The following is a 23,456-nucleotide window of genomic DNA, read 5'->3' as shown; positions in this document are numbered from 1 at the left end:
ACTAATTTAAGTTCACTTTATTTAACAATAACAGTCATAAAAGCAGTAAAAACATACAGTACTTATACAGGAATGTAACACAGAGTTATAAAATGTGGTATAAAATAGACAATCTGAGTAGAGGGTCATAGCATCATATCATTTCATAAGATAGTAATAAATATTAAATAACTGGTTAAAAGCACTGAAAAAATATAACAGGTGTGAAAACAGCATTTTGTTGTCTATAATGTCTTTTAGCAGCTTTCATCAAAGATCAGCCGTGGTCCGTGCAGGTAACAGTGGTGGAGCGGTGGGGCCGGTTAAGGGGGGATTTCGAGAGAAGATGCTAAGGGAAAATTAAATAAATAATTAAAATCCAAAATCCCCCCTTACCAGGCCCCACCGCTGTTACCTGCACCGACCGCGGCTGCCAAAGATAGTATTTATATAGAAAAAGCAGCAGCTGTCAGAGCCCTGAGTCTAATAACCCATATTTTGCCCAGGAATTCTTTGACTGCTCAATCATATGCCAGATTAGGATCTGATTATAGGGTTCTGAAAGCAGCAAGGCTACATCGTGTTCTCAGTAGCCTGCAAATAGATTAATCTATGTCCGGCATATAGCAGTATAACCAGAACAAACAAATAAAACATGCCCTAATTTTTTTAGGCAAGGCATATCACATCACTTTCCATAGGTCATCTGCTGGTAAACGTTTTAAGGGGTAACGTGCCAACCCTAAACTGGAAATACAATTTCCTATCAAGTGGTGTTTTAATGATATCCCAGTAGGGTTTCAGGGAAGTGTTAGATTTAAACTCAAAAAGAGATCCAATCAGAGAGTGGCTAAAACTTACACTAACAGCATTTTCATCAACCCAATGCCAGTAACGTTTCTTTAACAAGTTGGCAGTCAAGGGTAGACTAAAATGGGGATTATTCCAGAATTCCCCAAATCCTATGGCCAAAAGTAACTTGTTGACCTGCTTAAGCAACAGTATCTTATGAAATCTAACAACCTCCATCACATTCCAGAGGGCCAGAGCATAGTGGGCTATGTCTGGTTGCTGCTATAATCTCTTCCAGAACAACAGGAGAAGGATCCTGGCTCGATATGCTAGTGTTCACTTGCCCATATTCATTATTGGTGGCTAGGTTGGTGTACTTTGGGGTAGGCTGACTAAATTCCTTAGGAATTTGTTCTGAGAGATAGATATCGAATCTAGTTGAGAGAACCCCCACAACTCATAAAGAATGGAGCTTTACTATTGTATTTCTCTAATACGGGTGCTGTAGGTTTGGTAAGGGATCAGGTGTGTTCTCTTGCAATAGCACCTGCTATTTGCCTGTGTTTCATTGTAATCAATTTTACCTGAGGTTTCCATGACAGGTTGAAAGCAATGGTAATACCCAGGTAACTAAATACCTCTACAATTTCGAGGTGTGCACCAACCAGCAATAACCTACCTTTATACGATCTGTGTTGGATAAAGAGTATAAGCCTGGTCTTTGCTGCATTTATTTCAAGGCCGAAGGCGATACAAAATTCCTCAAGGTGGATTAGATCTTGTTGAAGGCAACCTGGGTTTTTTGACATTATCAAAGTATCCCCGCAAAAACGAGTATAGGTGCTTTTTCTCCAGCCAAGGATGGTGCATCAATAGAAAGAGATGAAATGTGCTGTACAACATCATTGAGATAGTTTAGAAACAAGGTGGGTGCCATAACACATCCTTGACAAATGTCTTTGTTTATTGGAAATCGCTTAGTCTCCTGACACTGAGCACCCCAGTGTACCTGAGCGGAATTCCTCTCCTGTAGGTGGATTAATGGACTCAAAAGGTTCCTGGGAAGGCCAATATCACCCAGGACCTGCCATAGCCTTCTTCGTGTAACCGTGTCAAAAGCAGGTTTGACGTCGACGAAGGAAACATACAAGTTGCCGACGCCAACCTCAAGAATCCAATTCCAGTAAATTAAGAGAAAACAAAAAACCTGATCAGACGTAGATATCTTCTTCCTAAAACCTGCCTGATAGAAGGATAAAATGGCCTTACCTGTAATCCATCCTCAATCTTACACAAAACCAAACAAGCAAAGATTTTCTGTGCCCAGTATATCAGGCTCATCGGGCAGCAGTTCAATTGAAGAGTTCTCTCTCCCTTCTTTTTTTTATAATTCTTTTTATTAACAACAAGGAAATAGGTGGCAGTCATCACAGTCAAGGCATTGAGTATCTACATTCACGCGCAGGGAATTTCAAGACACACATAGTTATCACGATATGGAGGCATTTAACAGTACATCATATAGCGTTTACAGTACATGCGGTTCGTCAATCGAGACGTTCTGGGGGGTTCAGAGATATTACCTCTATATTCGTTCCATGTGGTCCATATCTGTATCCATTTCTGAGGGCACCCCGTGCCTCGTATACTGTCTTTTCTTGGAGCATGCACCAGTCCATATCTGTTTTCCACAGGCCGACCTTAGGAGGCCGAACCGCCCCCCAAAGCCTAGCAATACTCCTCTTGGCGATCATAAACCCCAGAGTGGCCCACAACTTCCCACTACGTGACAGGTCAGTGGGCTCCCGAATGTTTAACAGGCATCTTTTTGCTTCCAGTCTGAGCTCCACCCCCCAGACTTCCTGCATACATCGGGTCACTCGGGTCCAGTAGCTCAGCAACAGTGGGCACTCACAAAGTATGTGAAAGAAGGTACCTGTCTCTCCGCATCCCAGCCTACAAAGCCCATCTGCACTTCGACCCATTCGCTGCAGTCTAGTCCCTGAAAGGTAGACTCGGTGTAACATTTTCAGCTGAATGAGCCGGAGTCTGGCCGATATGGCAACCTCCTTAGGGGAGGCAACTGCGGTTCTCCATTCTTCCTCATCTATTTCTAGGCCGTCGGCTTCCCATTTACCTTTGAGGGGGAGTAGTAGGTCCGGGAAGTTGTTAATGATTTTTTTGTAAGTGAGTGATATAGCATGTTCGGGGAGGTGGCCATATAGGAGCCTATCCTCCAGCGGTGAGGAGGCAGGGGGCTGTGCCCCCGCAGGAATGTTGGCCTGGAGGGAGTGCCTGACCTGTGTGTATCTAAAATTTTCCGAGGGAGCTAGTTCGTAGGTGTGCTGGAGCGAGACAAAGGTTATCATCCCCTCCGGGCCCCATATCTCCCGAACGTGGGATATGCCAATGAGGTCCCAGTTCCGGAACCCTTTGGTGCGACCGAGCCTGCCCAGTCTCTCCGAAACCCATAGGCGGTGGCCATCGTGAGGGTGTCAGCCCATCCTAGTTTGCGTTGTACCACATGCCTCAACTGCACCGAGTGTTGCGTGGGCCCCGTCAGCGTGTATCATCCCGGTTTGGAGTATAGCGCCGCTTCGAAGTTTCTGACCGGCAAGAGCCAACGGTCCATTCCATATGCCGGGTCGTTCCCGTCGCTGTACGTGCACTGGTTGATGGCAGAAAGGTGCGCGGCCCAGTAATATTTACGGATGTCAGGGAGCGCTATACCGCCATCAAACCATCCCAGGGTCAGTTTCTGAATGGATATGCGGGGCATTCCAGACCACAGCAGTTCTCTTTGTGTGGCCTCAATGGAAGCGAAATAGGCCTGCGGGACCAGGTCTGGGTAGTTTTGTAAGGCGTACAGGAACCTAGGCAATGCCATCATTTTGAAGAGTGCTGCCCGTCCGAGGAGGGAAAGTGGAAGCCGTCGCCAAGAGGCAGCGTCTCTTTTGAAGCGTTGTAGAGGCGGGAGAAGGTTCCTCTCATATCTTACATCTGGATCTTTGGAGATAAAGATCCCCAGGTAACGGAACCCTTCTGTGGCCACCGCGATCGGGAAGTTACGTGGCAGCGCGGGAGCGTCTCCCCGTAGGACATATAGGATGGACTTGCTCCAGTTAATGCTGTAACCTGAGTTTTTCACAAAGCTGGTGATTATATCCATGGCCACTATTAGGGTCTCTCTTCCTTCTTATATAGCGATATAACCTCCGCGCCCTACCCTAGCAATGGCATTGGACAATAAAAGAATATACTTGGACCAATTGCATCTATCCGACAAAAAGATGTCAGCCGGGATACCATCCATTCTCGGCGCTCCGCCTCTACTAATGGCATCCAGGGCCATCTCAACATCTGCTCAATCAAAAAGGGGATCAGCGTCAACTATGCCTTCGCCAATAGAGATAGTCCTTGGCTCAATGCTCGAATCATTAGACAAGGGGTTCCAGAATATAAATTAGAGAAATGCTCAAATCAGGCCTGAGGAGCAATATTAATATGAAGGGAAGGTGCCAAAACGTCTCTCCTCTGTTTTATGAGTGGCCAACACCTGGTGGAATTCTTTAGGGCACATGCCTTTTTTAAGTTGCTGCAAAAAGAACAATTGATGGACAGAATGCAGAACAATTCACCCCAGTACAGAGATCTGGGCCTAAATCCATTGTTTATTTGCTCCCCATGCCATTCCAGTTTGAACCCAGCCATCTGCAAATCAGTCTTGACCCTGTGCCCAATGGGAACAGTCCAGCCCGAACTGCCAGGCCAGATCCTCCCTGGTGTAGAAACAAGCATCCTAGGACCGGTTTTGGGGTTTCACCCCTCATCAACCAGGATAGCTTGACTCCAGTGGCATGGAGAGCACGGGACCCACGTCTGGGCATACCTGTCTCACTCGGTTGACAAATGCAAAAAGAACAATTGATGTACAGAACAATGTCATACATTCACCCCAGTACAGAGATCTGGGCCTAAATCCATCTTTTTTTGCTCCTCATGTCATTCCAGTTTGAAACCAGCCATATGCAAATCAGTCTTGACCATACGCCCAATCGGAACAGTCCAGCCCGAACTGGAAACAAGCATCCTAGGACCGTTTTCAGGGTATCACCCTTCATCGCCAGGATAGCTTGACTCCAGTGGCCTGGAGAGCACTTGACCCACGTCTGGGCATACCCGTACCACTCGGGTGACAAATGCAGAAAGAACAGTTGATGGACAGAATGTAGAGCAATTTCATACATTCACCCCAGTACAGAGATCTGGGCCTAAATCCATTGTTTTTTTCCCTCCCCATGCATTCAAGTTTGAACCCAGCCATGTGCAAATCAGTCTTGACCCTGCGCCCAATGAGAACAGCCCAGCCGGAACTGCCAGGCCAGGTCCTCCCTGGACTAGAAACAAGCATCCTAGGACCAGTTTCAGGGTTTCACCCCTCATCACCCAGGATAGCTTGACTCCAGTGGCATGGGGAGCACTGGAACCATGTCTGGGCATACCCGTCCCACTCAGGGTGACTAATGCAAAAAGAACAATTAATGGACAGAATGCAGAACAAGTTCCTGACACCTATTCTTCATCCCAAGCTTTCTTTGCCAGAGCTTGAGCCCTTGTATATATTTCACTTGCCAAATGGATTTGGGAAATGTCCTTAGAGCAAGTAGCAAGGCCTAATTGTCTGCACGATGATCTACATTTCTTATTGAACAAGTTACAATCTTCAAATTGGCTCTTTTTATGACCCTTGGTAGGGACTATGAGATATGATAATGTTTTCTTTAAAAAAGTGTTATGGGTAGCAAGCATCGTCACTCAAAGCTCAGGGGAAGGGAATCTATGAGAAAAATCCAGCAAACAATCCTAAAGATCCATACTTATTAGCTGTAAAATATGCAACGACTCCGCAACTTTAGACCAATTACAGCATTGCATTTCATTTGAGGGGACAACTTCCTTCATAAGGGCTAAAGTGATATGCTTGTTTCTACGTCTAGCCAATGGAGTCAAGCTATCCTGGCTGAAGACGGCTGATAGCCAGAAACCGGTACTAGGATGCTTGATTCCGGTCCAGGGAAGACATGGCTTGGCAGTTCAGGCTGGACTGTTCCCATGAGACACAGGGATAAGACTGATTTGCATATGGCCATGTCTGAACTGGGGTGGCTTGGTGAGCAAAATAACAATGGATTAAACCCAGATCTGTGACTGGGGGTGAATATTTTGCCATTGTGCAACATTCCGTCCATCATCTTGTGTGTTTTGCTGTTCACCCTATGTGGGAAGGGTATGCCCAGACGTGGGTCCCGTGCTCCTTAAGCCACTGGAGTCAAGCTATCCTGGCTGAAGACGGCTGATAGCCAGAAACCGGTCCTAGGATGCGTTATTCCGGTCCAGGGAAGACATGGCTTGGCAGTTCGGACTGGACTGTTCCCATGAGGCACAGGGTCAAGTCTGATTTGCATATGGCCATGTCTGAACTGGGATGGCTTGGTGAGCAAAATAACGATGGATTAAACCCAGATCTGTGACTGGGGGTGAATGTTCTGCCATTGTGCAACATTTCGTCCATCATCTTGTGTGTTTTGCTGTTCACCCTATGTAGGAAGGGTATGCCCAGACGTGGGTCCCGTGCTCACTAAGCCACTGGAGTCAAGCTATCCTGGCTGAAGACGGCTGATAGCCAGAAACCGGTCCTAGGATGCTTGATTCCGGTCCAAGGAATACATGGCTTGGCAGTTCGGGCTGGACTGTTCCCATGAGGCACAAGGTCAAGACTGATTTGCATATGGCCATGTCTGAACTGGGGTGGCTTGGTGAGCAAAATAACGATGCATTAAACCCAGATCTGTGACTGGGGGTGAATGTTCTGCCATTGTGCAACATTCCGTCCATCATCTTGTGTGTTTTGAGATGCATTTAAAGCCTTTGTCCATGGACAGACAATGATTTTCACTTGAGAAAGTGGAGAAGAGAAATGGATGGAGGCAGAGATGCACTAGCAGTTGTCTTCATTGGAAATAAGGCACCCTATTTGTATTCCTAATTACCCTGCTTTAGCATCTTTATTTGTTTATGAACAAAGTATTCTCGTGCAGATTGCAATTAAAGAGGATATGGGAAAGGGCCAATCAGATGATACAGATTTTTCAGATTTACCGGTTTGAAAATAGTGAAGAAATAGGATTCACACTAGCACTTGGGATTAAAAAAAAGAAAATATGAATATAAAAATTGGAAATAGCAGGGGTGCCTAGGGGAGAATAGAGGGGCTTTTTCTGCATATTGTTCCAATCTCTATTCAGAGACCAGCAATTCATCATCTGGGCAGATTAAAAACTTCTTGCAGAAATGTCCTCCACAAGTGCTTTTGCCAGCACAGTGGGATATTCTTAAGGTTCTAATTAGAACAGAAGATAAGGTTCTGATCCCTGTTATGGTCAAATTATTTAATTATTTTATTGACTAGGAAAAGGTGCCTGTATCTTGGGGTGGTAATAGATATTGCAGAGTTTCTCAAGAAAGAAAAGGATTCGATCAAATGTCGATTTCTTCTATCAATTCCTATTTGAAAGTGTACTCATTGATACTCTCTAACTGGTTGTCAATATTCAATCCTTCCCTTGTCTATCCTATACAGCAAGGGTGTATTCCTGACAGATACCTCCTCGCATGTTAACATGGTTATAACTGCATTGGATGTGGCATGTGTACAACACAGATCAGTTGGGTTGATCCTGCTCGGCGTCAAGAAGGCGTTTAATAGGGTCTGCTGGTGATTGTAGTGGTTAGTCATGCAGTATATGGAGTTTGCTCCCACTTTTATGAGTCGGGCGAGGGCCCTATATGGATCCTTGGATCCTTAATTGCGTTTATTGCATGTGCCAGGAGTCTGACTAATTGAAGGCAATTATGTGAAGCTTAAAAGACCAATTACAGATAAAAGGAAACAAGGAGACATCAATGGTTTATGGTGTGTGTGTGTGTGTGTGTGTATATATATATATATATATATTCCAACCAACTGCAGAGACCCATTTAGATGCAGCCACACACGAACTCAATTCTGAACTCCTTTATTCAACAGCCTGCCAGCAGGTTTACAAAGGTGACGCTCTTCAGGTAATCAGACGCCAAATGCATTTCAAGAGTCTCCGCTCTCTTCCTCAGTGGCAAGGTCATCATGTGCTGGCCCACTCCCTTTTTCCCTTGTATTAAGTCCCCGCCTCTTGGGCGTTAGCAGTCAGAGGCGTTTCTGGGATCCGTAGTTTTTGTGTTGAATGGAGTGATCCCCAGCGAAATGGATGCAAATATTAAACCCAAGTGGGTTGAAGGCACATCTCGTTTGCTTGCCTGCCATGCTTTGTTGCCATTGATGGAGCGTTTTCAGGGGATACCTCTGCAGTACTCCTCAAAACGTTCGTGTCCACTTTTCCCTCCGTGGTATAGAGGGCTGGCTCTGTCGTAACAGCGGGCTGCAGTCCACGACCGGGCGGCCGTTACTTATTCCAACCAACTGCAGAGACCCATTTAGATGCAGCCACACACGAACTCAATTCTGAACTCCTTTATTCAACAGCCTGCCAGCAGGTTTACAAAGGTGACGCTCTTCAGGTAATCAGACGCCAAATGCATTTCGAGAGTCTCCGCTCTCTTCCTCAGTGGCAAGGTCATCATGTGCTGGCCCACTCCCTTTTTCCCTTGTATTAAGTCCCCGCCTCTTGGGCGTTAGCAGTCAGAGGCGTTTCTGGGATCCGTAGTTTTTGTGTTGAATGGAGTGATCCCCAGCGAAATGGATGCAAATATTAAACCCAAGTGGGTTGAAGGCACATCTCGTTTGCTTGCCTGCCATGCTTTGTTGCCATTGATGGAGCGTTTTCAGGGGATACCTCTGCAGTACTCCTCAAAACGTTCGTGTCCACTTTTCCCTCCGTGGTATAGAGGGCTGGCTCTGTCGTAACAGCGGGCTGCAGTCCACGACCGGGCGGCCGTTACTTATTCCAACCAACTGCAGAGACCCATTTAGATGCAGCCACACACGAACTCAATTCTGAACTCCTTTATTCAACAGCCTGCCAGCAGGTTTACAAAGGTGACGCTCTTCAGGTAATCAGACGCCAAATGCATTTCGAGAGTCTCCGCTCTCTTCCTCAGTGGCAAGGTCATCATGTGCTGGCCCACTCCCTTTTTCCCTTGTATTAAGTCCCCGCCTCTTGGGCGTTAGCAGTCAGAGGCGTTTCTGGGATCCGTAGTTTTTGTGTTGAATGGAGTGATCCCCAGCGAAATGGATGCAAATATTAAACCCAAGTGGGTTGAAGGCACATCTCGTTTGCTTGCCTGCCATGCTTTGTTGCCATTGATGGAGCGTTTTCAGGGGATACCTCTGCAGTACTCCTCAAAACGTTCGTGTCCACTTTTCCCTCCGTGGTATAGAGGGCTGGCTCTGTCGTAACAGCGGGCTGCAGTCCACGACCGGGCGGCCGTTACTTATTCCAACCAACTGCAGAGACCCATTTAGATGCAGCCACACACGAACTCAATTCTGAACTCCTTTATTCAACAGCCTGCCAGCAGGTTTACAAAGGTGACGCTCTTCAGGTAATCAGACGCCAAATGCATTTCGAGAGTCTCCGCTCTCTTCCTCAGTGGCAAGGTCATCATGTGCTGGCCCACTCCCTTTTTCCCTTGTATTAAGTCCCCGCCTCTTGGGCGTTAGCAGTCAGAGGCGTTTCTGGGATCCGTAGTTTTTGTGTTGAATGGAGTGATCCCCAGCGAAATGGATGCAAATATTAAACCCAAGTGGGTTGAAGGCACATCTCGTTTGCTTGCCTGCCATGCTTTGTTGCCATTGATGGAGCGTTTTCAGGGGATACCTCTGCAGTACTCCTCAAAACGTTCGTGTCCACTTTTCCCTCCGTGGTATAGAGGGCTGGCTCTGTCGTAACAGCGGGCTGCAGTCCACGACCGGGCGGCCGTTACTTATTCCAACCAACTGCAGAGACCCATTTAGATGCAGCCACACACGAACTCAATTCTGAACTCCTTTATTCAACAGCCTGCCAGCAGGTTTACAAAGGTGACGCTCTTCAGGTAATCAGACGCCAAATGCATTTCGAGAGTCTCCGCTCTCTTCCTCAGTGGCAAGGTCATCATGTGCTGGCCCACTCCCTTTTTCCCTTGTATTAAGTCCCCGCCTCTTGGGCGTTAGCAGTCAGAGGCGTTTCTGGGATCCTTAGTTTTTGTGTTGAATGGAGTGATCCCCAGCGAAATGGATGCAAATATTAAACCCAAGTGGGTTGAAGGCACATCTCGTTTGCTTGCCTGCCATGCTTTGTTGCCATTGATGGAGCGTTTTCAGGGGATACCTCTGCAGTACTCCTCAAAACGTTCGTGTCCACTTTTCCCTCCGTGGTATAGAGGGCTGGCTCTGTCGTAACAGCGGGCTGCAGTCCACGACCGGGCGGCCGTTACTTATTCCAACCAACTGCAGAGACCCATTTAGATGCAGCCACACACGAACTCAATTCTGAACTCCTTTATTCAACAGCCTGCCAGCAGGTTTACAAAGGTGACGCTCTTCAGGTAATCAGACGCCAAATGCATTTCGAGAGTCTCCGCTCTCTTCCTCAGTGGCAAGGTCATCATGTGCTGGCCCACTCCCTTTTTCCCTTGTATTAAGTCCCCGCCTCTTGGGCGTTAGCAGTCAGAGGCGTTTCTGGGATCCGTAGTTTTAGTGTTGAATGGAGTGATCCCCAGCGAAATGGATGCAAATATTAAACCCAAGTGGGTTGAAGGCACATCTCGTTTGCTTGCCTGCCATGCTTTGTTGCCATTGATGGAGCGTTTTCAGGGGATACCTCTGCAGTACTCCTCAAAACGTTCGTGTCCACTTTTCCCTCCGTGGTATAGAGGGCTGGCTCTGTCGTAACAGCGGGCTGCAGTCCACGACCGGGCGGCCGTTACTTATTCCAACCAACTGCAGAGACCCATTTAGATGCAGCCACACACGAACTCAATTCTGAACTCCTTTATTCAACAGCCTGCCAGCAGGTTTACAAAGGTGACGCTCTTCAGGTAATCAGACGCCAAATGCATTTCGAGAGTCTCCGCTCTCTTCCTCAGTGGCAAGGTCATCATGTGCTGGCCCACTCCCTTTTTCCCTTGTATTAAGTCCCCGCCTCTTGGGCGTTAGCAGTCAGAGGCGTTTCTGGGATCCGTAGTTTTTGTGTTGAATGGAGTGATCCCCAGCGAAATGGATGCAAATATTAAACCCAAGTGGGTTGAAGGCACATCTCGTTTGCTTGCCTGCCATGCTTTGTTGCCATTGATGGAGCGTTTTCAGGGGATACCTCTGCAGTACTCCTCAAAACGTTCGTGTCCACTTTTCCCTCCGTGGTATAGAGGGCTGGCTCTGTCGTAACAGCGGGCTGCAGTCCACGACCGGGCGGCCGTTACTTATTCCAACCAACTGCAGAGACCCATTTAGATGCAGCCACACACGAACTCAATTCTGAACTCCTTTATTCAACAGCCTGCCAGCAGGTTTACAAAGGTGACGCTCTTCAGGTAATCAGACGCCAAATGCATTTCGAGAGTCTCCGCTCTCTTCCTCAGTGGCAAGGTCATCATGTGCTGGCCCACTCCCTTTTTCCCTTGTATTAAGTCCCCGCCTCTTGGGCGTTAGCAGTCAGAGGCGTTTCTGGGATCCGTAGTTTTTGTGTTGAATGGAGTGATCCCCAGCGAAATGGATGCAAATATTAAACCTGCAGTTGGCAATGGCAACAAAGCATGGCAGGCAAGCAAACGAGATGTGCCTTCAACCCACTTGGGTTTAATATTTGCATCCATTTCGCTGGGGATCACTCCATTCAACACAAAAACTACGGATCCCAGAAACGCCTCTGACTGCTAACGCCCAAGAGGCGGGGACTTAATACAAGGGAAAAAGGGAGTGGGCCAGCACATGATGACCTTGCCACTGAGGAAGAGAGCGGAGACTCTCGAAATGCATTTGGCGTCTGATTACCTGAAGAGCGTCACCTTTGTAAACCTGCTGGCAGGCTGTTGAATAAAGGAGTTCAGAATTGAGTTCGTGTGTGGCTGCATCTAAATGGGTCTCTGCAGTTGGTTGGAATAAGTAACGGCCGCCCGGTCGTGGACTGCAGCCCGCTGTTACGACAGAGCCAGCCCTCTATACCACGGAGGGAAAAGTGGACACGAACGTTTTGAGGAGTACTGCAGAGGTATCCCCTGAAAACGCTCCATCAATGGCAACAAAGCATGGCAGGCAAGCAAACGAGATGTGCCTTCAACCCACTTGGGTTTAATATTTGCATCCATTTCGCTGGGGATCACTCCATTCAACACAAAAACTACGGATCCCAGAAACGCCTCTGACTGCTAACGCCCAAGAGGCGGGGACTTAATACAAGGGAAAAAGGGAGTGGGCCAGCACATGATGACCTTGCCACTGAGGAAGAGAGCGGAGACTCTCGAAATGCATTTGGCGTCTGATTACCTGAAGAGCGTCACCTTTGTAAACCTGCTGGCAGGCTGTTGAATAAAGGAGTTCAGAATTGAGTTCGTGTGTGGCTGCATCTAAATGGGTCTCTGCAGTTGGTTGGAATAAGTAACGGCCGCCCGGTCGTGGACTGCAGCCCGCTGTTACGACAGAGCCAGCCCTCTATACCACGGAGGGAAAAGTGGACACGAACGTTTTGAGGAGTACTGCAGAGGTATCCCCTGAAAACGCTCCATCAATGGCAACAAAGCATGGCAGGCAAGCAAACGAGATGTGCCTTCAACCCACTTGGGTTTAATATTTGCATCCATTTCGCTGGGGATCACTCCATTCAACACAAAAACTACGGATCCCAGAAACGCCTCTGACTGCTAACGCCCAAGAGGCGGGGACTTAATACAAGGGAAAAAGGGAGTGGGCCAGCACATGATGACCTTGCCACTGAGGAAGAGAGCGGAGACTCTCGAAATGCATTTGGCGTCTGATTACCTGAAGAGCGTCACCTTTGTAAACCTGCTGGCAGGCTGTTGAATAAAGGAGTTCAGAATTGAGTTCGTGTGTGGCTGCATCTAAATGGGTCTCTGCAGTTGGTTGGAATAAGTAACGGCCGCCCGGTCGTGGACTGCAGCCCGCTGTTACGACAGAGCCAGCCCTCTATACCACGGAGGGAAAAGTGGACACGAACGTTTTGAGGAGTACTGCAGAGGTATCCCCTGAAAACGCTCCATCAATGGCAACAAAGCATGGCAGGCAAGCAAACGAGATGTGCCTTCAACCCACTTGGGTTTAATATTTGCATCCATTTCGCTGGGGATCACTCCATTCAACACAAAAACTACGGATCCCAGAAACGCCTCTGACTGCTAACGCCCAAGAGGCGGGGACTTAATACAAGGGAAAAAGGGAGTGGGCCAGCACATGATGACCTTGCCACTGAGGAAGAGAGCGGAGACTCTCGAAATGCATTTGGCGTCTGATTACCTGAAGAGCGTCACCTTTGTAAACCTGCTGGCAGGCTGTTGAATAAAGGAGTTCAGAATTGAGTTCGTGTGTGGCTGCATCTAAATGGGTCTCTGCAGTTGGTTGGAATAAGTAACGGCCGCCCGGTCGTGGACTGCAGCCCGCTGTTACGACAGAGCCAGCCCTCTATACCACGGAGGGAAAAGTGGACACGAACGTTTTGAGGAGTACTGCAGAGGTATCCCCTGAAAACGCTCCATCAATGGCAACAAAGCATGGCAGGCAAGCAAACGAGATGTGCCTTCAACCCACTTGGGTTTAATATTTGCATCCATTTCGCTGGGGATCACTCCATTCAACACAAAAACTACGGATCCCAGAAACGCCTCTGACTGCTAACGCCCAAGAGGCGGGGACTTAATACAAGGGAAAAAGGGAGTGGGCCAGCACATGATGACCTTGCCACTGAGGAAGAGAGCGGAGACTCTCGAAATGCATTTGGCGTCTGATTACCTGAAGAGCGTCACCTTTGTAAACCTGCTGGCAGGCTGTTGAATAAAGGAGTTCAGAATTGAGTTCGTGTGTGGCTGCATCTAAATGGGTCTCTGCAGTTGGTTGGAATAAGTAACGGCCGCCCGGTCGTGGACTGCAGCCCGCTGTTACGACAGAGCCAGCCCTCTATACCACGGAGGGAAAAGTGGACACGAACGTTTTGAGGAGTACTGCAGAGGTATCCCCTGAAAACGCTCCATCAATGGCAACAAAGCATGGCAGGCAAGCAAACGAGATGTGCCTTCAACCCACTTGGGTTTAATATTTGCATCCATTTCGCTGGGGATCACTCCATTCAACACAAAAACTACGGATCCCAGAAACGCCTCTGACTGCTAACGCCCAAGAGGCGGGGACTTAATACAAGGGAAAAGGGAGTGGGCCAGCACATGATGACCTTGCCACTGAGGAAGAGAGCGGAGACTCTCGAAATGCATTTGGCGTCTGATTACCTGAAGAGCGTCACCTTTGTAAACCTGCTGGCAGGCTGTTGAATAAAGGAGTTCAGAATTGAGTTCGTGTGTGGCTGCATCTAAATGGGTCTCTGCAGTTGGTTGGAATAAGTAACGGCCGCCCGGTCGTGGACTGCAGCCCGCTGTTACGACAGAGCCAGCCCTCTATACCACGGAGGGAAAAGTGGACACGAACGTTTTGAGGAGTACTGCAGAGGTATCCCCTGAAAACGCTCCATCAATGGCAACAAAGCATGGCAGGCAAGCAAACGAGATGTGCCTTCAACCCACTTGGGTTTAATATTTGCATCCATTTCGCTGGGGATCACTCCATTCAACACAAAAACTACGGATCCCAGAAACGCCTCTGACTGCTAACGCCCAAGAGGCGGGGACTTAATACAAGGGAAAAAGGGAGTGGGCCAGCACATGATGACCTTGCCACTGAGGAAGAGAGCGGAGACTCTCGAAATGCATTTGGCGTCTGATTACCTGAAGAGCGTCACCTTTGTAAACCTGCTGGCAGGCTGTTGAATAAAGGAGTTCAGAATTGAGTTCGTGTGTGGCTGCATCTAAATGGGTCTCTGCAGTTGGTTGGAATATATATATATATATATATATATATAGAGAGAGAGAGAGAGAGAGATAGGTCTTTATTTTATGAATAATGAATATAGCAGCAGTAACAGCCCTATTTACATTGTATGTAGGTGTAACCAAAATATTTGTGTGCTTTAGGTGCTCACGCAGGAAGTGAACGGCACAAGTGACATGTGAAAAGGTGTAAGAAAACAGCGAAAAAAACGGCGCAAGAAATATAATTTGTAAATGGTTACAAAACAATAAAGTTACTTGAAAAACACAAATATATCCACAAGTTTAAGAAACCAATAAATGCACAAAAAATTGCACTGAGTGGTTCCAACCTGTATATAGTTCAGGTCTTCTTCAAGACCGGGTTACAAAGAACTCTGTCAGGGCTGTATAGTAACAGGGATTAGTCCATGAAAATTGGTTGATCAAGGGTTTCACCTAAGGAATGGAATACATGAAAATCCAAGACAATTGGGCTTTTTAGGAATTCACTTCCCAAGCTGGTGTGCTCTACGAAGAATCATGTGGCAAATAAGCAAACCGGCCTCAACATGTGCACATAAATATTTGGGTTACACCTACATGCAATGTAAATAGTGCTGTTACACTATTTATTATTTAAGTGTAGCGGGTGCGCACACCTCTTCCGTTAAAGCCCCTGAAGAGAAGCAGATGGAGCTTCGAAACGCGTCGGGCAGATCCATTACGGAGCGGCGTCTACAAGCGGATCCCCGTCCTCACCTACACATAAATAAAGCTGCTGCTCGCGTGCTACTCACATGGTGGACAACCTTGGAGCGTGAATATATATATATATATATATATATATATATATATATATTGTTTTTTTATGTTGTTATTATTATTATTTTCTCATAAACCATTGATGTCTCCTTGATTCCTTTTATCTGTAGTATTACACTTCACATAATTGTCTACGAATATTACCTCATGAGACTTTGTTATCTGTTACACATTAACTACCCAGGTCTCAACTGGGTTTATGGGTATTCCCCTGCGGCTCCTTTTGTAAGGGTCTGATTAATAGCATCATAATGATTAGGGGCACTTGAAAGGGTTACCCCCTGCTTTTTGCTCTATATTTAGACCCTTTCATACAAGCTCGGAATTGCTCGGAACAGCTTAAAGCTGTTTCCATTCAAAGATTTGAGGAAGATTTTGTGACTTACATCGATAAAATAGCCATATTAACACCTTCACCTTCCAACTCGTTCGATATATTTGGATATAAACTCAATAATTAAAAACTTTACTGGTAACCAACGACCCAGATATGCGAGCAGATCCACGCTTTGTCAATTTTGCAGTGCATTTGTGGGTACATATAATGCTTAGTATGGCGGATAGTATTGATTTAGTCCATAATGAAATTTATACCAAGTCTTCTAAAACTCTCCAGAAGTAGGACTGATGCCATCAAAGCCTCATAAGGTGTTGTAAAGTTAAAAAAATGGTTATTTTGCCCCGCTATTTGTGTTATTTTAGAACTATACCCTTAAATCTTCCTACAAGTTTTTTTAAAAAGTAGAGGCCGATTTGCAAAAATGTAACTGGGGATATCAAACACCTAGGCCCAGATGTAGGTAAATCTGATTTACCGACTCTAGAATACCGAATTTTACCGATTCGGTATTCGGTAAATTAGATGTAGGTAAAAATTCGGTAATTTTTACCGAATCTGTATGATTCGGTAATTACCGAATCGGTATTTACCGATTCGATAATTGCCATTGATTCCTATGGGCCTACAGGCCCATAGGAATCAATGTCAATTACCGAATCGGTAAATACCGATTCGGTAAAATTACCGATTTTGCAAGAGGAACAGGGTGTCACTTTGACACCCTGTTGCACCCCTGATTTTGGCTTGTGTGCCATATGACACACATACATGCCCTTAGGGCATGTATGTGTGCCACATGGCACAGGTGTACATGCACAGATGTGCATGTACACTGGAATTCGGTATTTACCATGCAATTGTATTACATGGTAAATAACGAATCGGTAATGGCCTGTGGCACTGTTTGCAGTGCCCCCTACATCTGGATTTACCGATTTGGTACATTTACAGATTCAGGGCCAGATGTAGGTCGGTCGGTAACGGCCGAAAATCAGTATTTTCGGCCGTTACTGACCGGTATTTCAGAAATGGTATGTAGGGCCCTTAATTTTACAGAATCGGTAAATTTACCGATCGGTAAATTTACCGATTCTGTAAAATACCGAATCGGTATTTTTACCGATTCGGTAAATTTGAGATGTAGGTGGGACTCTTCTGAGTCCCCCAAGCCTTACAAAATCGGTATTTTACCATCAAATCCAATTTGATGGTAAAATACCGATTCCGGTGTGCATGCACATGTGTGCATGCACACCTCTGCCATATGACAGGCAGACCTGCCCTTGGGGCATGTATGCCTGCCACATGGCACCCGAGCCTGTTTTGGGGGTGCCAGAGGGTGTCAGAGTGACACCCCCTGCACCCTTGCTGAAATCGGTATTTACCGATTCTGTAATTACAGAATCGGTATTGCCCATTGATTCCTATGGGCTTCACAGCCCATAGGAATCAATAGGAAATACCAATTCGGTATTTCCAGATTCGTAAATACCGAATCTTAAAGATTTGGTATTTACACATCTGGAAATACCTACATCTCCCCCTTCATATTTACCACTTCTTAAATACCGAATTGGTAAAATTCGGTATTTAAGAAGTGGTAAATAAGAATTACCTACATCGGGCCCTCATATGGGGCAGATTTACAATTACTGGCGCATCCCTGCATATCAGCAGCGATACGCCAGTAATTGTGCGCTGCAGCTCCGTCACCCTGGATGCGCCGCATTTACAATGCGGCGCACCATGAGGCAAAAACGGCACAGATGCGTCACGCATCTGTGCCGTAAAAGCGGCGCATTGCTGGAGTTGCGTCGCAAGAGCGACGCAGCTCCAGCAAGGCTTGGGGGGCTCTATCTCCACAATGCTGCGTCAATCCTTACGCTTGCTTCAAGCAGGCGCAGGGTTTTGATGCAGCATGGGCCCAAAAGTGACTGAGTGAAATCTTGTAGATTTCACTCAGCCACTTTTGGGAGGCGTTCATGCGCCGGAACGCCCCCCACCGCATTGGAACGCCTCCTTCTGGCGGAGGGCTTTACAACGTGACGCATCTGGGAGATGCGTCACGTTGTAAATACCCCACACCATGGCGCATCTTTTGCGCCACCCCTGCATCACAAAAGTGACGCAACGGCGGCGTAAAAGAGGCGCAAGGGGATTGTAAATCTGCCCCCAAGGGTTTACCATTGGATCTGAACACAAACTCGGAAAATAATAGGAATACCAAGATGTCATTGGTATTCTCTCTTTGGACACATTCCCAATCTTCCGGAATCAGTACATTCCAGTTAATTATCTTGCTGGGGGCCTGTCATTTTAGAGTTCTAAGGCATATAATGGTGGAGGGGTAACCCCCCCCATCTAACAATTGTGATCTGAGAAGGTATTACCTCTGCTAGGATTTCTTCAATATTTACAACTCCATAATTTTCTAGCGACTTTAGAAGAAATAGATCTGTTGTGTAACAAGTTTTTGGAGTTCATTATGAAGATACCAGAGTGAGGATTCATACAGTTGGCATAAGGCATTCTCAGTTAGGGAAGCGTGTCTAGTTTCACTCTTCTGGCTCTAAAATAGAGTCGGCATTTATGCCACCCGTTCAAATTACACAATGTATATAAGTTTATTATGCTGACAAATACAGTATTTGACGTTTTAAGCATTAAGGTGTACCTATTCAAAATTAGTAATCGACTTTTATTACACACCCTGATGGTTATGTAAGTTGACATATGACAGGATTCTCATTGCTTAGTTGTATTACAGGGGGGTAATGCTACTCATATCTTTGCAACATGCCCATAATAGGAAAATATTGGAATACCGTATTTGAAAAGATTAATGGATTTATGAGGGAGCATATCGCTTGGGATTCTAAATTAATTATGGTGGGGTATTCCTGGACATGACTCTGCAGTTTGCTGGCATATATTTTAAGGCAATCACATTGGCCAAGCTTGGTCTTGCAAGAAATAGACTTCAGAAAGAAGCACCTAAACCTTTAGTTTGGTGGTCTGAGTTTGTCACCCCCTGGGACCTAGAAATCTAGGTCCTCCAAAAAGGATCCACACAGAGCAACGTTTCTCTGAATCTGTGATCCCATTCAAGCCTAGTTGTGCAAGCTGTTCTCTGTATATGACCTCAGCTAGTAAGGTTAAGGGGCTCCTCTGGGTAATTGGGTCATGATTCTAGGGCATAGGACGCATACATAGTTTCTTGATCATTTTTATGTAGAGTTATTACCAGTTTGGTTAATTTAAAATTAAAATTGCTGATTCATTTCTGAGATTTTGCACAATGCAGTTTATAATTTATAATTTTTTAACTCTCCTGTTTTGTACCAATATGCCAATAAAAATGTATACAAAAATAAAGGTACTGCAAGCAGAAAGTGCTCAAAACAGTAGATCATTTCAGCTCATAGTTAACGTTTATCCAGCACCACATGCTTGCATCAGGTAATGAGATAGATTAAAAGAAGAGTGCACCAGTTTATCACAGTCACTGGTGGAAATGTGAAGGGTGTCACGGTAATTGTACGCCTTTGTCTGCTTTCCTCATGTGGTTGGTGCCATTGCTTGCACCCATGTGGTACTTCAGCTACCTCACCAAGCAGCACACTTTTTCCACAACAGGCACTCGAACGTTCAAGCTGTCAGCAATGTCAAAACCCCTTCAATGATGTGTTCACCACCTTTTCTGAAAGAACACACAACAGCTACATCTTCTGTCAGTTAGCTTTTGCATGTACTTTGGTTGCTGGGGATTTTGATTGTAGCTCATTGGTGAGTAAGAACAGCTTAGATTATGGCTACAGGTGCATTTGGAGGGTGGCATCTCAAACACACTCATTAGTAACTACAAAGCCATAGGCACACATTACTGTGACACTCACATGTAGGTAGACATGGTGTATGAAATGTACAATAGAACCCACTTTCAAGAAATATGTTTTTGTTGCAAGTGATGCCTGGTATGCAGACTTTCCTCATTTTCTCCAACTCTACAGACGTTCAATCACACAACCTCAACAGAGGTACAATAGTACAAGAACCTGTGCAGAAGACATTATTAAACGCACCCTTGAGATCCTCCTTAAGTTGCAAATCAGACATTTTGACCATACAGGCTTCAGTGCCACTTTCATTCTTACATTTTTCACTTACAGCACTTACTTACAAGCACTCACATTGCAGTCACTGTGTACCACTTAGTTAAGACCTTAATTGTGGAAATTCATGCATGTACAGAACCACTCATTGTGACAATCTTTGTATTCCCCTAAAGCCTTTTCTTGCTTGCTCTTAACCACATCGACGCTGATGACGAGCTCAGCTCGTCATGAGGTACACCTCTCGTATGCTCATGACGAGCTGAGCTCGTCATGAACCGCGGGATTTTCAAATCTTCAGCGCACAGCGGGAAAATGCGCCGCAGCGATGCGGTTAAGGAGCATATGCAGAGTCTGTGCCTTCCCTGCAAGACGGAGGCACCAACGTTGGGGCAGATATCTCTGCCTACAGCAACAAACGGGAAATTACATAGAGAACAATAACTCAGTCTTTGTTTGGCCATTCTAAGGTATCCTTTCACTACAACAACATTCCTCTCAATTCTGCTGCTCCTTATGAAATGCAAACCACCAACATCACTGAGGGAGCAAATGAGAGGGCCCCAGCTTCACTCATGTAGAGCTTCAGGGGATTTTTAATGGAGTCCTTGATAATAAACCGCAGCTTCATGGGGGGCCAGTTTTGGATGGACATTATGTTCTTATACCTTATTTTTGGATGTATACCCCTTTGTATTTATGCCTTGTTTTTGAATTATTTCCCATTTTGTATGTAAACTTTGTCCCTCCCTATTCTTTATTTGCCTACCCTGCTCCAGGTTTTCATACCCCTTTGTAAGAAAACGTTATTTATTTTCCTTTTGGTCCATCCAAAGGAGAGTCTTGTGAATATATTGAAAATTATATTGAAAATTATAACATTTACATTAACTTAGATGAGAATAAAAGAACGTTTTATCATTTTCATTGAAAAATCGGATTAATTCTTTTTTTTGCCATGAAAATAGTAAGTATAGGTACGTATAACATTGCATTAACCAAAACTTTCAACCATAGCTCTTACAATATTAATAAGGAACAAAGCATTCATTTCACTTTACTATGTACTTTGTCTAAAATACTAAATTGGTCATAGATGATATTTACACATATGCATTTTCACAAATGGTACATACATTATTGTAAAAATATATAGGTGTCGGCGAGTTTGTTATGGCAAGAGTAGTGAATATTTTCAAATATTGATTTAATTTTGAAGGATTTATCCTACGACTCCACCTATGCAATGCTGGTGGTCAGTCTTGTGAGTCTGCTTGTCTTGGTGGTGGTGGTTTTGGTGGAGGAGGTCCAGCTTTTTTGTAAAGGGGGTTGGCATAACAGTGCTGCAAGGGTAGTGACAACTGGGTTTGTGGGTGATGTGTCCCTCACAGGGTGAGTTGGCGTTGAAGAATCTGGTATGGCATTGGTTGTGAAGGCAGACTTTGGTATTTGTTTGTTATTGCCTCTATCAGCTTCATGGTCAATGTATATTGCCTTGCACTCTCTTACCTTAAAGTACGAAGATGTTCAATGTGCATCTTTGCCATGTCTTGGTAACATTTGAAAGATTTTCAAAGGCACTGGTCTGTTGTCAATCATCTGAGGAAGTCCTTTAAGGTAGTCAATTAGCTCACAGAGAGTTTCCCCATTGCATGCATTTCCTCCTGCAAAGTGGTCTGTTGTTGGATAAAATGTTCCTCCTACAGTAAAGGATTACACCATGCCAACCCGCCCCTGCATTTGTAGCCATCTGACATGGCATGCAGGTTGACCATCATGGAGAAGTTTGTCTTCGAGTAGGTATTGGTGGGGTGAGATTGATAAAGGAGGGGAGTAGTTACTCACCGTGGGTTTCCTCTCACTCAGATGACTTTGAGAAGACCAAAGAGGTATCCGCATGGGAGGAGTATATGTGGGACTCTACATAGGGCTGTGTGAAGGTGAGTCTTACATAGGCAGAACAATCGTCTGTGGCAGCTTAGTTAGTGGCTGGGGGCAAGCAGTTCTCAGAAGTGACCTTGTAGGAAGACTGCTACTCAGGTGTGATGAGTTTTTGTATGTTGTTTTCTGTATAAGGGACAAGAATGTCCTCCTCCTCATCCCCTTCCTTCTAATCCACGACCAACTCATACTTCTCTTCCTCCTCTTCTTAGTGGGCAGTGATGTCTGCTGAGATAGCTGTTTATAGGAGGATTAAATGTTCTCCTTTGATTCTCCACTGATAGAAATTTCAGGATCATCGTCTGGCGCAATGTCCCCTGTATCTACTAGAAGAAAATAAAAGAAATTGAAATATATGGAATATATTTTAGTGACAATACTACTTTAATAAAAACTTACTTTTAAGAATAATTATTTAATAAGGTTAGAATGATGTGAGCATAAATAAATATGTGAAGGTAAGAAATGATTCATGCATGAAATTATTACATCTCTACAATGTCAACTCATTGGCTCCAGCCATGGGTATTTATTTTACTGGATGACCACTTTAATGTCAGCTTCTGAGCCAGTGTCTTCTTAGTTGGTGTTGAAACAGCAGCTCCTGATCCAGCAGCTATACGGTGCGGAATAATGAAAAATGGTAAATCATTAATTGTAATGTAAAAAGGGATCTTTACCCCAGAATCTTGCAAATTTTTTAAAACAAATAGAAACAAAAAAAACAACAAACAGAAAAGGCTGTGAAGGTATTAATGATGAGATATAGCAGTAAAAATCTGATGTTCCCATAATTATTTAACTCACGGCTGGTTGAGGGCCTAATTGCCACTGGCAGAATATCTCCTGATTTCATTGGAGTTTTAGTTTGCAAGGTGGACAACAGGGGGCATATTCACAAGCTCCTAGCACCACCGGAGCATCACTTTCTTGATGCCCTGGGGTGCTGTGTGCTGGCCCATATTTACAAGTCCATACAAAGCCACTTTGTGCGGCTTTACTCAGCCTTGTAATTGGGCCTCTCTTTCACGCAGTATTCTGCGTTAAAGGAGCGTGTCATGGGTGTTGCTGTGGGTGTTCCCACACAACACCCGTGACTTTTTGACACTGCCCCAGAATACAAAAATTGGTAAACCTGTGTCAGAGCCAAACACTAACTCCTTTCAAGGGGAGGAGTTAAAGTGGCGCAGTGAGGAGAAATACTTTTATTTCTTCTTGTGTTTAGCTCTTTCTATGTGTGCTGCATTCTGCAGCAAACATAGAAGAAGAAAAACGCCATTAATGATTGGTTTTGTGCAGGAAGTTGTTTCTTCCTGCCCAAACACAATTATCCCTACAACACAGGAATCCCTACAATGCAGACACCCATGCAGCATATCTTGGCGCACGGCTGCTGTTTTAGTGCCGGC

At 45.4% G+C, this 23,456-nt stretch overlaps 2 protein-coding genes across 2 annotated transcripts in view; one reads left to right on the top strand and one right to left on the bottom strand.

Moving 5' to 3' along the window:
• LOC144773083 (F-box only protein 36-like) overlaps positions 1-23,456 on the top strand; it is a 337,880-nt gene that overhangs the window by 295,042 nt on the left and 19,382 nt on the right. The window lies entirely within an intron of this gene.
• Positions 21,102-23,456, bottom strand: part of UPF3A (UPF3A regulator of nonsense mediated mRNA decay) — a 726,694-nt gene continuing 724,339 nt past the window's right edge. The window contains exon 11 of the mRNA XM_078657879.1: positions 21,102-22,373. Coding sequence (XP_078514005.1) covers positions 22,371-22,373 — 3 coding nt within the window. The 3' untranslated portion in view covers positions 21,102-22,370. The remainder of the gene's footprint in view (positions 22,374-23,456) is intronic.

Source organism: Lissotriton helveticus, chromosome 8 (assembly GCF_964261635.1).
Source record: "Lissotriton helveticus chromosome 8, aLisHel1.1, whole genome shotgun sequence".
Taxonomy (NCBI): Eukaryota; Metazoa; Chordata; class Amphibia; order Caudata; family Salamandridae; genus Lissotriton; species Lissotriton helveticus.
The sequence above is the reverse complement of the archived record's forward strand: the minus strand, read 5'-3'. Positions and strand labels throughout refer to the sequence as shown.